This window comes from Nicotiana tabacum, chromosome 14 (genome assembly GCF_000715075.1).
Source record: "Nicotiana tabacum cultivar K326 chromosome 14, ASM71507v2, whole genome shotgun sequence".
Taxonomy (NCBI): Eukaryota; Viridiplantae; Streptophyta; class Magnoliopsida; order Solanales; family Solanaceae; genus Nicotiana; species Nicotiana tabacum.
Window position 1 is genome coordinate 94,930,003 of NC_134093.1, and position 14,218 is coordinate 94,944,220.

General features: G+C 37.9%; 1 protein-coding gene across 1 annotated transcript; it reads left to right on the forward strand.

Moving 5' to 3' along the window:
* The first annotated feature begins 1,796 nt into the window (after positions 1-1,796).
* Positions 1,797-2,540, forward strand: LOC107783564 (uncharacterized). Its single transcript, XM_016604551.2, has one exon. The coding sequence runs from the start codon at positions 2,019-2,021 to the stop codon at positions 2,457-2,459; it is 441 nt and encodes a 146-aa protein (XP_016460037.1). The 5' UTR covers positions 1,797-2,018; the 3' UTR covers positions 2,460-2,540.
* The last annotated feature ends 11,678 nt before the right edge of the window (positions 2,541-14,218 follow it).

Consider the following 14,218-nt stretch of genomic DNA (forward strand, 5'->3'; position numbering starts at 1 on the left):
TTTCGCTTGAAAATAAAATTGTTAAGTTAAAAATTTACGTTAATTACTCACTTAAAATAGTTTTTCTGACTTTATTTTAAAATTTGATATAAATTTAAGTTAGCATTTGGACATAGATTTGGTTGAAATTTAAAAAATTAAAATTAAAATTTGTGTTAAAAAATAATTTTTTGAATTTGAAATTATGTTTGGACATATATTTTATTTGACCAAAAATTAAAATTTTGTGAGTGAAAAAACATTTCACCCAAAAACTTAACCAGTTTTTGGGAACTTGATTTTCTTTTTTCAAAAACAGATCATAATGCATAAACAAACAATATGAAAAAAGTTGTCAATATTTATGACCAAAAAGGAACTTGTGAAAACAAAATTAAAATCAGAACACACAATCTCCTCCGATTTCTTTTAATCATATTTTCTTTCAATAATGCATCAAACGCCCTCTTCTTCTTGAGCAACCTCAAAATCATAATTTTCAAGTGTTTTGGAGTTGGGGGATCAAACCACACAAAGAAATTACATGCCGAGCAATTGTCCCTCTGAAAATCGAAGAGAAAAAATTATTAAAGAATATAAAATCGATTATAAAAGTACAATTGATATTTACCTCATAAAATGGACATCCGTAAAATCGATGACCAGGATTATCAACACTCCATGACTGTATCACCTTAGCTTCTGCACCACAATAACAAATTTTTCTCAAATTATGCATTTTCCCTAACCCTAAAATTGAACCCTAGAAATTGAACTCTAATGTCGAAAAAGAGAAGGAAGAAGTAGAAGAAGATTGTAATATTGGCAACAGAAAAACGCATAAGAAGATGTCAAGAAGAAGAAATTTTCTGCAACTTCGAGCTTTCAAGGAGGAGGATAAAGGTGAATACGGGTCCAATTTGAGAAGAAATGGGTTGAGGGCCCTTTTATTTGTTTAAAAATGGCGAATTTGTTTCTGGCCGTTGATTTAAGTCAGAAATTGTCTGTTTCTACTGTCCACGCGCTTCTACCGTTTTGTGTTATACACGCTTAGACCTGGTCAAATGAAGTGTGTATTAGATACACTTTAGAAAGGTTGCGTGTGTAATATTATTATCGTGCATAGAAAATGTGTAAGGGGAATTTGGGCCATAGGTCAGATGACAGCTTATATAATTTGCCTTAAGTTTTTGAAAAGTTATGGCTTGTTCAGCATAGGCAGTTAGTCCTGTACGTTTAGCATTTGGGTTGAAATTGAAGGGAAAATAAAACCGTAGTCCACTATTTAGAAAAATTAATGAAATTGAGAGTTTGGACATACATTTTACTTGAAAAAAAAATTATTAAGTTAAAAATTTAGGTTAATTACTAACTTAAAAAGTTTTTGTGACTTTAGTTTAAAATTTGACATAAATTAAAGCTAGCATTTGGACATAAATTTGGTTAAAACATGAAAATAAAAGTTAAGTTGTGTTAAAAAATAATTTTTGGAAGTTGAAGTTATGTTTGGACATGCATTTTATTTGATTAAAAATTAAAGTTTTGTGAGTGGAAAAAAAATTCACCCAAAAACTGATTACTTGAAAAAAAAAAATTCTTTTTCAAAAACAGATCATATTGCATGAACAAAAAATATTTTTAATTTTTTTTTTTGAAAAAATTAGTCAAATTTATGACCAAACAGGAACTTGTGAAAACAAATATTTAATACTTATAAATAATAAAATGCATTTCAACTTGTAAATATCGAGTGAGAGAATAATATTTACTTTTATTTAATGATACTCCCGGCCCCTCCATCGTCTAAAGAGAGCAGCCTAGTCAAACCCCTTCAGTCACTCATTTATCATACTGTTTCTACCTACGTAGTACTACTACACAATCTTTAGACCGAAAACACAGAATCTAATCCATGGCCGCCCCCTACCCAATAATAAAGTTCACTTCTCACTTTCTATCTCCTCCATATTCCTTCCTCCTCCATTTCTTCTTTCCTTAACCCTCACCAGTCACCTCCCCTTTCTTTTCACCTTCCAATTATGGCAACTCTGCAAAAATTCAAGCTTTTAGCGACCCAATGTGCTGTAGCAGCTGGAAGCCCAACTCGAAGCCCAACAACTAGCCCAGTCATTCATCTCCGCCGCCGTAAAACTCTCCGAATGCTCCTCACCCGCAGCGCCAGCGCCAGCAGCGACGGAGGAACTGATCGACGGCTATTGTCCGAGGACGATGCGTCGCCGGATCGGATTTTCAGCGACGGAGATTCGCCGGATAATAAGGAAGTGGTGGTGAGAAACAAGCTTAAGGATTTGTTCGTTTCGTCGCCGGAAAATTCGAGAGAGGGATTTTCACCGGAAATTTCTAGTGCCGGTGGTAGTATCGGATCGGGAGTCAGGAGAATTCGGCCATTGACGGCAACTTTCCGGCAACGGTTGCTTAGGAGGGTTTGGAGACCGATGCTTGTGAGTATACCTGAATAATTTAATTGGGATATATTGTATTAGCGGTAATTGCGCTGATTAGAGAATAAATAAAGTTTTGACTCCTACTATTTGATTTCAGTTCTTCAGAAATTTTTTAATTGCAGTACTATCGTTTCAAACTAAAAAATGACAGACCATGACCGGGATCAGAAGCCGATCCATGGTTTTAGGTTTATGAAATCCTACAAAAATCTAAGTTAATATACAATGCTAATTGTATTAATGGACTGTGTTACAAATTAAATATTCTTATATATTTAATGAATTTTTCAATATAAATATAGATTTGACAAAAGTTATTGGGTTCTGAAAAACCCGTTGGCCGAAACTAAAACAAAAAGGATTTGGATTATATAGATTTTTACCCTATCAGTTAATTTTAACCTGTATAATCCTTTATTACCTACTAAATGATTTAATTGTATTAATTGCATCATTTGTATATAAAACTTAAACTCGAAAGAAAATGTGAAAGTACGTAATGAAGATCATAAGAGATCAGAGTTGAATTTCAACCCAAAAAAACACACGCAAATTTTTTTGTTATGTCCAAACTTTGGTTGGCAAATTATAAAATTTATACAAGTAGGAGAAATAAGTATTCGATTGGAGTAATCAAGTGTACCTAAGATAGCTAAAACATTACTATCATAGATTAAAAAGAATAATATTAGAGACATAGGCGAAGTCGGAATTTTAAGTTTATGTGTTCATGATCCTAATTCTTTTAAATTATTGGTTTCTAAATTAATAATTTATACATATTTAATAAAAAATTTAAGACATATACATGATTTGATCCAACCTTTCTCAAAAAAATAAAATTTCTTCTAACTCTTTATTTACTTTTAGTGATGGTAATATAAAACTTTTGTTACTCCTAGCTATCGCATTTAATTTTAGCAATAATAACTAGAGTGGAATGGCTTGATCGTTCAGACACAGAAAGCGTGGCTTCTTGAAGGGGAAAGGAATAGCACTTGCTTTAACTTGTCAAACTCCAAATAGTAACTAAAAGAAATGTCGGAGAGCTTTTAAGTAACTCGCTTGTGTAAATAATTTTTTAATACTTTCACTAAAGAAAACTTAAACTTATTACTAAACTGGTTGGAGATATTATCGGTCACTCCCATTGATGAAAAGAAAAGAAGCTAGCCCGATATACAAAGCATTCCGTGTTCATTTAGGATTCGGGGAAGTGTCGCACTTCAAGTAGTGTGGATGTAGACAACCTAGCCTAATATGTAAGCATTAGTGACTTCTTCCACGCCTTGAACCCGTGTCATATAGATCACATAAAGACAATTTTATTGTTATTTCACCGCTTCGTGACTAATATTAATACAAAAAATTTTAAAAATAAAAATTGTGAGAATGACAAACTTTTTGTTCTTGAGGTTGTTGCTACACTGTTGGATGTAGTAAGTGTGTAGTCGTTTTCAGCAAGTAGAAGTCGGGAAGAATCTTTATCTGTCATTCATTGGTAATTGGTAGTAACTGCTTTACGATAAACGACTTGACCAGACCAACAAACTATAAATACAACAACAACAATTCAGTATAATTTCACTATCGGGATAATAGTATGTACGCATACCTTACTCCTACCATAGGATAGAGAGACTGTTTCCGATAGACTCTCGGCCTTTTCTTCCACGCCTTGAACGCCATGTCATGGATTGTAGAGAGCGTATTTATTTAGCAACTTTTGTCTAGGATAGAATTTGAATTCTAATCTCACGTGATTTTCACGCCCTTCTTTGATTAGCAGGTCATAGCAAATCAAGTCAATCAATCATGATGGAAAATAAAATTGAAAAATCAAATGTAAGAAGGTAAAAACACGTTTTTGACCTACAAGCAAGAAATTAAAATACTTTCTTTGTTTAAATTAGTATTCTATTTAAGTAAATTAGCAAGTATATCAGTTCGTAATTCTGAAATTGAAACCTAAGGAGTCGTTTGGTACGCAGACTAAATTATCTCTAGATTTTAATAATTTCAGAATTATTTATCCCACATGAGGGATGAGATAAAATAATCTCACATTCCGAAAAAATAATTTTGCGATGCTAAATTATTTAGGTGGATGGTCATGTAAGCAAATCTAACATAGTTGGACTGACATGTCACGTTCAATGGCAAGACTAACGGTTTAAGGACATTTGTGATCCAAAATATAGACGGCGGAGATATTTTTGGAACCAAAAAATAAACGGAGGGCATTTTGAGTTATTTCAAATAGTTCAAGGACATTTTTGGCCCTTTTCCGTAAAATATTCCTGGATTAAGTATGAGATTAAATTTATACTTTAATTTATTTGCGGTATAAATCTAGTACCAAACGACCACGAGAGAATATGTGGTGGGGACAGTCAAGAATGGGAGTGCCATTGATCCTGACGACAAAGCGCAACTGGAAAGAGAGGAAAAGTTGATCAATAATGAATAATCTACACTAAAGTTGCGTCTCATCTAATTTTGCCCTATACCAACTCTTTTTGACGAAGCTGATTGAGTGGGATTTTATTTTTGTTTCTCATTTGGTGACCTGTATTGCTTTGGGATCTTAATTAAATCGAATTCTTAAAAGTTATGCCACATGAATTTTTTTTAAACCATTATTTATGATTTGATCCCATTAAAACAAATTGGAAAAAATTGTCCCACTTCAGAATTTTAAGATATGCTTGACAGAATTTTGAATCACTAAAATTTCTGACGATTTAATATTAGAATTTTAAAGCACCAAAAATTATGACGATCACAAAATTTTTTAGTTACAATACTGAAAAATTCTGGTGATCTGTTAGGACCTGTGGCAAAAATCCTAACTATCACCATGACTGCTAGGTACTTTAAAATAGAAATGGAAAAGAATCCTAGCAAGTGAATTTTAAAATTTGCCTAAGGCATTTTTCTCGAACCTCTATTACTGGAAATCAAATAGTAGCACCAACGTGTTATGTTTCTGTCAAACCCTGTCGAATTCATGTTGCTTTAAGGCCCACTATAGGAAGCGCTTTGTAAAATGAATGTTTTAATTTTCAAGGCCCCAACCCTTAAACTTTATTTAAGGGAAAGGGATTAGGGCGGAGAGATACTATCTATTCCACCACATCCCCTTAGTAGGAGAGGGGTGCCTATATTGATGTTAGAGAGGTCACCGAAACCTGCTAGCCTCAGCAAAAATTATATATAAATATTTGTATATGTACCAAGGACCCTTATATATTTTTGTTGTGTCTGAAAATTTGTTGGTTGAGCTGATTTGGCATGGAGCATAAGCTTCTTTTCATTGCCCGCTTGATTCAAGATCGAGACCCAACATCAATAATGTCGTTCCTTTTTTTTTTTTTTTCAAGGGCGGCTATATTTCATAAAAATTCCAAAAAGTAAGGCCCTATTTTATTTTGGGCCGTGTAAGCAAGGTGTCAAGGGTCGTTAACCCCAATAAGCAATATAATTGGTTCAGTTCATGAATGGACCATTTGTCCTCGTTCATGGTCCGGATCATCTTCGACCATAGCCCACGATCTCAGAGCTGAGAGAGATACCACATGTAACATATCTAATGATTAAGGACATTAAACCCTTATAATTCTTTATTCTTTCTTCGCCTATTTTGAGTTTGGGTTGGTTCATAGACTTGTCTAATTTGAAAATTTATTAAATTTTACTGTATACGACTAAAACCGGGGCTAATGAGCACCCCGATTTCCCGGTGGGACAAACGAAATAAGGAATCAGAATCGAAGCTAGGAACCTCTCGTACTAAGGCCTGAACAAAGCACCTACCACCGGAGCCATCGAGACCACGCCCCCCAGATCTGGTTCGAGCTCCAAGACCTTGAAAAGCATTATCAAACGTCTGTACACGACTAACAAAGGGCCGCGATATCCGTGCCCAACTGGATATCATGGCGTAGATCTCGCCCCGTATCGGCAACATATCAGTGATTAACGAAAAAGAAGATTTTTACCTTTCTTAGAATTATACTAAGGATGAAACCCCCTACTATATAAATGAGATAATTTTTAATCAAGAAACACATTGTAACACGCATATCAAGGCAATATAAACTTGTTTTCTCTACTTCTAAGTTATTTTAAAGTTCTTATTTTGTTCAAAGTTCTTCATATATAATTTGGCTCTGAATCCAAGGCAAAACAACTATTAAGCTTAGGTCCGAGCCCGGAGTCAACAACCACAACTTGTTTGGTTATTTATTTCACCTTTAATTCTCTTATCTAACGTTATTGTTCACTTGTAATTAAATTAATCCACATATCCTTAAAATCGTGTATAAATTCAATTATTATCCAATTTTAAGGGTAAACAGTTTGGCGCCCACCGTGGGGCTATGGATAATAGTGGTAATTTGATACAAATTTTCATAACGCACTATATTTTACACTTGTTCTTTAAGTTTCCAGTTTCAGGTTTGCTTAAAAATGTCAAACTCTCAGTCTGCTCACTGGAACATTGAGGTTGAATCTGGCCATCATGGCAACAATAATAACTTGGTGCCCTAGCAACGAGGTGCAACGAGGTACCCCTATTGTTCCCAATAAAGTCCCAGCTGCCGACCCAATCGACGCCAATTCAAAAGTTGCAATTGATGCCCACCTGCCAACTGACCCAGAGAACAGCGTTCGTGGAATCCCACAAACAATGGTTCGAGAAACACCCGAAGGCAGAGGTGATGGGATAAGGCTGCGGCTAATCTTCGAAATGGTGTAGGCTCAATAAGAGGCGATATCGCATCTACAAAACCATGGCCAAACTCCTGGAAGGGTCGAGCCCGAACGGTCCCGGGGGAGCACCCAAAGAAGTGAGAAAAGCACTGGGAGGGGCAGATGAAGCTGAGCCTAGGATGAATCCCAAATTAATAAAAATGCTCTAGAAACTGACAAAGCTGGTGGAATCACGAGAAAAGAAAATTGAGGCCAACGACAAAAAATTGAAAACCTATAACTCGAGGGTCGATCAAATCCCAGGAGCGCCCCTGATATTGAAAGGCCTGGACTCCAAGAAATTTGTCCAAAAGCCTTTTCTTCTAAGCGTGGCACTGAAGCCAATCCAGAAGAAGTTTCGTATGCCGATATTCCAAAATATAACAGAACTACGGATCCAAATGAGCATGTGACCTCCTACACGTGTTTCATCAAGGAGAACGACTTGGAAGATGACGAAATCGAGTCGGTTTTGCTAAAGAAGTTCAGAGAAACTCTGTCAAAAGGAGCATTGATATGGTATCACAACTTACCCCCAAATTTTATTGATTCGTTTGCTATGCTTGCAGATGCTTTTGTGAAAGCACACGTAGGGGCCATCAAGGTCGAGACGAGAAAATCGGATATTTGCAAGGTAAACTAAAGAGACAATGAAATGCTTAGGGAATTTGTATCAAGGTTTCAAATGGAACAGATAGACTTGCCTCCGGTTGCGGATGATTGGGCCATTCAGGCATTCACTCAAGGACTTAACCCCCGAAGCTCCTTATCTTTACAACAGTTACTGGTCAAAATATCAGGGTGGAGGACGATCAGCTCGGGGCCCCTTCTGGGTCCGTCTAACCCATTAGAGCCAATGATAGGTCTAGGAAAGTCATCGATCATGAGCCTAGACCAAGCAGAGATCGGTATCAACCGTATAGCGGAGATCGAATGGGTAACGGATTGGGGCGTCACCCTACGAGAAATGAGGAGAGGAGAGATCGAAGCCACAGTAGCTGGGGACTGATGAGCAAAAATAGTTTCGATAAGCCACTCAGGGCCAGGGAAGCTCCAAGGTTATCGGAATATAACTTCAATGTTGATGCTGCCAGCATCATATCTGTCATCGGGCGCATCAAGGATACCAAGTGGACTTGACCATTACAGTCCAACCCTACCCAGAGAGACCCTATTTTGATGTGTAAGTATCATGACACTCATAGCCACAAGACCGAGGACTGCCGATAATTAAGAGAAGAAGTGGCCCGGTTATTCAATAACGGGCATCTCCGGGAATTTCTGAGTGATCGAGACAAAAATCACTTCAGGAACATGGACTCGAACAAACAAACCGAACAAGAAGAACCTCAGCACGTCATCAACATGATCATTGGAGGGGTCGATGACCCCCAGGGACCAATGCTAAAGCGCACTAAAGTGTCCATCACAATGGAAAAACGAACCCGAGATTATATCTTGGAGGGAACCATTTCATTCAACGATGAGGATGTTGAAGGCATCGTACAACTGCTTAATCATGCACTGGTAATATCTGTACCTATAAGTAAATCTCGAGTTAAGTGTGTGTTGATTGATTTAGGTAGCTCGGCCAACATCACTAGATCGAGGGTCGTAGAGCAGTTGCATCCACAAGACCAAATAGTACCAGCAGTCCGGGTGTTTAACAAATTTAACATGGCATGTGAAACTACTAAATGGGAGATAACCCTACCGGTGAACACCGCCGGGACCATTCAAGAAACAAAATTGTATGTGATCGAAGGGGATATGAGATATAATGCTATATTCAGAAAACCATGGGTTCACAATATGAGTGCGGTACCTTCGACCTTGCACCATGCATTAAAGTTCCCTACACCGGGAGGGATCAAGACAGTGTATGGAAAGCAGCCGACTGCAAAGAAGATGTTCACAGTCGATGAAGTACTCCTAGTACCCGCCGTTTTGACATTAAAAAGTGCGGCCAGAAAGGCCGAAGTTAAATAGCAATCATTGATGCGAGTCCCGGTCAGATCGGAGGGAAAAAGAGTCAATGAGGAAGATGATTATAGAGTTCCTAGATCGTTCATAGCTCTTGATGATACCTACGCCAGCAAATCAACAGCCGAAGAACTAGAATACGTCATATTAACCAAACACCTACCGGATTGAAAGGTATACCTGGACACGGGGTTAACCCTCTAGCTCAGGAGAGAACTTATTAGTTTCCTTAAAACTATCATATCTTGTTTCGTCTGGTACCATCTTGATATGATAGGGATCCCACCGGAGATAACCACTCATAAGTTGAGTTTGGATCCAAAGTTCCACCTGGTGAAACAGAAGATGAGACCTTAGTTCGAAGTCAAGCATGCATTCATCAAAGACGAGGTATCTAAATTCCCTAAAATAGGTTCCATTTGGGAAGTTAAATACCCGGACTGTTTAGCTAACGTAGTGGTAGTTCCTAAAAAGGGAAATAAATTAAGAATGTGCGTAGATTACAATAACCTGAATAAGGCATGCCCTAAGGACTCTTTTCCTTTGCCTAACATTGATTGCATAATCGATGCTACGGCCGGGCACAAGATACTCATCTTCCTCGAGGCCTATTCGGCACCTATTGTTATAACGTAATTGTAAGTCCCCGTAAAGTTTCGTCAAGGAATTCTAGTTTTGTGGTGGCGAGGTCGGGTAATGTCTACGGATATAGTAGTCCGCGGTATAGACTTTTTGGGTTGAAAAATACATCGAGGTGTTGGTGGAAATGTTTTGCTGAAGAGCTAGTTATGCGGTCAGATTTACGACCGTATATCCATTATGCGGGCTGCATACCCGTCGCAGAGTTGAGTAGAAAAATGGTTGAATTTTAAAGGTCGTTTTGCGGCCTATTCTGCGATCGCATATCCATTTCGCGGTTCACACATCCATCCCAGATTTTGTATGAAGAATTTTGTTAGGGGATTATGCGGTCCATTCTGCGGCCGCATAAGTGGTCTGTGGTCTGCGGGTTACAGACCTGTCCAGACTATTCCAGTTTTTGGGCATCATTTTCGCGGTCCATTTTGCGAACCACATATCTGTTATGCGGTCCATACTGCAACCGCAGACCTGAGTTCGGAGGGTCCATTTTCTCTATTTTATAACCCGACCCCATTATGATAAATAGCCTTTGGGCTTATTTTGGGGCGATTGTCTGATGATTTTAGAGAGAGGTAAGAGCATTTTAGAGAGAGAAGGAGGAAATCTAACATTCTAATCACCTATTCTTGCACCAATCTTCAAGAATTAAGAAAGACAATCACTAGATTATCATTTATTCGGGTAAGTCCTACTCCTAAGCTTTCATACAAAAGGTTAGAAGTTCAAGTATATTGTGGGGGTTGGAAATAGGCCATGCATGTGATAATAGGTTGTCGTATGTGGGATTAATGAACCATTTTGGTTAGTTTCTTGTTGAAATTAGTTTAGGGAGGAAGGGATTACCATTGTAAAGCTTTATAGTCTATTTTGCATATTAGGTGTTTGACAAAATTCCTAAGAGAGTTACACCATGTGAATCCTTCTGATTATTATCCAATTTTCGCTATCTTCCTATAGATTATTATTTCTAGAAGTGTTGGGACGTTGTAGTAACTTAAGGAAAGCTCAAACAAGGTATGTTGTCTAAACTCCTCTTTTAGAATTGAACCCCACAATGGCCTTGTAAGTCCCGTGCTGCTCATTATAAATTGATCATTCCGAATAAGCCTTGTGTCAAAAGATATATGCATTGTATTTGTATTGAGTTACTATTTGAGAAGGTGATTAAGCATGGACTGTGTGTTAATATGTTATGATTTAAAAATATGATACTAATGACTAGCATGTCGAATTGTGTAAGAAATCACATATGCCTAAGACCCTTAATTTGGTTAGTTTCTCAAATGTGTATTTAAAGTCTTGAGTATAAATGCCTTGTTATTGATAATCTATAAGGATGCTTGAAAGTGAAAGAAGTGGGTTGGAGATATAAAGTGTGGCCAACGTGCCAGGAGTGAAAGTTATACTTGTTGTCAATGGTGCCGAGGAAATGAAATGATGTGAGTAAAGTTATGAAATATGCCTTGATTCAACTGTTCCAAATTGACTTCGAAAATAGATTTTTCTAAAAGCTTATGTACCCAAGTTATGCCCAAATGCGGCTGTTTTAACTAATGCTATGCTTTGTAAGTATTTCCAATGTGTTTTGAACTCTTATATCTTCATGAGTTGAAATTGTGTTTTTGCCCCTTTGGGGAAAAATATTTTAAGAATAAATGATGTGTTACTCGTTTATGATTTTAACTTGTACTCCGATTGCCTATGATTTTAACTTATGCTTCGATTGCCAATCATTTTACTCCATTTCTTGGAAAGAAATCCATTATGTTTAAACTCTTCGTTACAAATAAACCTAAAGTTGTAATTTTTGGAATATTCTATTTGTTGATATTTACGATTATGATCCATGAAAGTAAATATATGAAAATGTGGAATATGCAATACAACCAATGTGCCACGGATGAAGAATCATAAATATGGCCAAAAGAGTCAAGGAAATAACGATGTTGTGAATAGTTGAAAGTACTAATGAAGGTATTTATAGTGTGAAAGATATTGCGGTGAATATAACATATGTTTGTACTTTTGTTTCCCTTGTGTGCAAAACAAAATATTTTTGGGAGTATCATTAGCATACCGAGGAAGGGTGGGTCGTAAGGCCCACACCCGAAACTACACGTGTCGGTGTAGGAGTGAATTGTGGTTATTCCCCTTATTTGGGATGAGATTGAAATATTGATGTAATTGTGATTATTCCCCTTAATTGGGATGAGATTGTTCATAGCCCTGGATTTAATGTCAACTCACACGACATATGTGGGGAGACGACCTAGCCGGTCGGGTGGTGATCAGACGCCATGTTGCACACATGGTGGTACTACTCTTGGTAACACCTTTTTTCGCATCACATGTCAAAACACATTGTTCTTAGGGAGATGGCCAAGCTGATCAGGCATGATCGGACTCCGTGCTAAAAACACGATGGTATATCAGTGCTAATGATCTCCCAACCAAAAATATATATTATTTTCGTATTTTGAAAATTGTTATGCTCTAACTCAGCATTTGGATATTGTTGATTGTGACTTGCTCTTTCTATGGTTTTCCCTTTCTTATATTATCATTCTATTTTGAAAGAGGGAATTTAGATTTACATACTAGTACTATTCCATATGTACTAACATCCCTTTTACCGGGGGCTCTGAATCTTCAATGGATGCAGGTGGTTCATCAACGGGCGGTTTTGATCCTCATTAGTAGTTACTCTCTATTCAACAGATTTTTGTGAGCCCTACTATGTTCTAGGCTTCATGTCATTTGACGTTTTACTTTATGTTTTGAGGTATAGTCGGGGCCTTGTCGCCAACACTTCCATACTACTCTTCTGTTGTACTTAGAGGCTCCGTAGACAGAATGTGGGTGGTGTATGATATTGGGAATTAAACTAGTAAGTGTTGGTATTTGGGCAAACATGTTTTTCATCATATCTATAAACTTGTAATATTTTGGAAATCATAAATGAATATCCTTTAGTAATGGAAAAGATTGTGGAACACTTGACTCTTCTTAGGCCTATCACTTGTACTGGTTCTTATATTGTTAATTGGCAAGGTTGGGTAGAAGACATCTAGCAGGCTTGCTTAACTGGGGTATCTCAGTTGAGCACCGGTTGCGCTCCCCTAGGTCGGGGCGTGACAGTAACGCCATTCGGACTAAAGAACGCCGGTGCCACTTATCAACACCTAGTAAATCGGATGTTCAAATAACATATAGAAAAATCAATGGAAGTTTATATTGACGACTTGTTAGTTAAGTCCCTGCGAGTAGAGGACCATTTGAAATATTTGCATAAGAAGCTGACCCCGAATTGAACATGATAAGAGTCAAGTGTTCCACAATTGTTTCCATTACTAAAGGATATTCATTTGCAGATAGGAAACCTTTGACATATGGAAGAGATACAATATGAAGCTGAGCCCGAAAAAATGCGCATTCGAGGTCGGAGTTGGAAAATTCCTTGGGTTCATGGTGTCCAACCGAGGGATCGAGATCAATCCCGATAAAATCAATGCTATAGAAGACATCACCATGGTGGATAGTGTCAAGGCCGTTCAGAGGCTAACCGGGTGTATAGCTGCCCTGGGCCAGTTCATATCAAGGTCCCCAGACAAAAGCTATCAGTTATTCTCACTGTTGAAGAAGAATAACTTTTCTTGGACCCCGGAGTGCCAACAAGCTTTGGAAGAACTCAAACGATACCTTTCAAGTCCACCCCTACTCCATACTCCGTAGGCGGATGAGCAGTTGTACCTTTACTTGGCAGTATCCGAGGTGGCGGTAAGTGGAGTCTTAATTCGGGAAGAGTAAGGTACGCAATTTCCTATTTACTATGTTAGTAGAACTCTAGACGAGGCAGAAACAAGGTATCCTCACCTGAAACAATTGGCGCTTGCTTTGCTAAGCGCCTCTAGAAAGTTGAAACCATACTTTTAATTCCACCCCCATATGTGTCATAACCTCTTACCCACTGAGTAACGTCATGCACAACCCCGAGCTCTCGGGCCGATTAGCCAAATGGGCGGTCGAAATTAATGGGTACGATATCGAGTATCGACCCTGAACCACCATCAAATCACAAATTATGGCAGACTTCGTGGCCGACTTTACAGCGGCCTTAATACCCGAAGTCAAGACGGAATTATTGTTAACCTCGGGATTACCTCAGGAGTTTGGATCCTCTTTACGGACGGTGCTTCGAACTCAAAGGGGTCCGAACTCGACATTGTGCTGTAGCCACCTACGGGTAACATAGTTAGGCAATCTATTAGAACTGTGAAATTGACTAACAACAAGGCTGAGTATGAGGCTATGATTGCTGGTCTCGAATTGGCTAAAAGCCTTGGGGCCGAGGTGGTCAAAGCTAAGTGCGATTCCCTCCTTGTAGTAAATCAAAT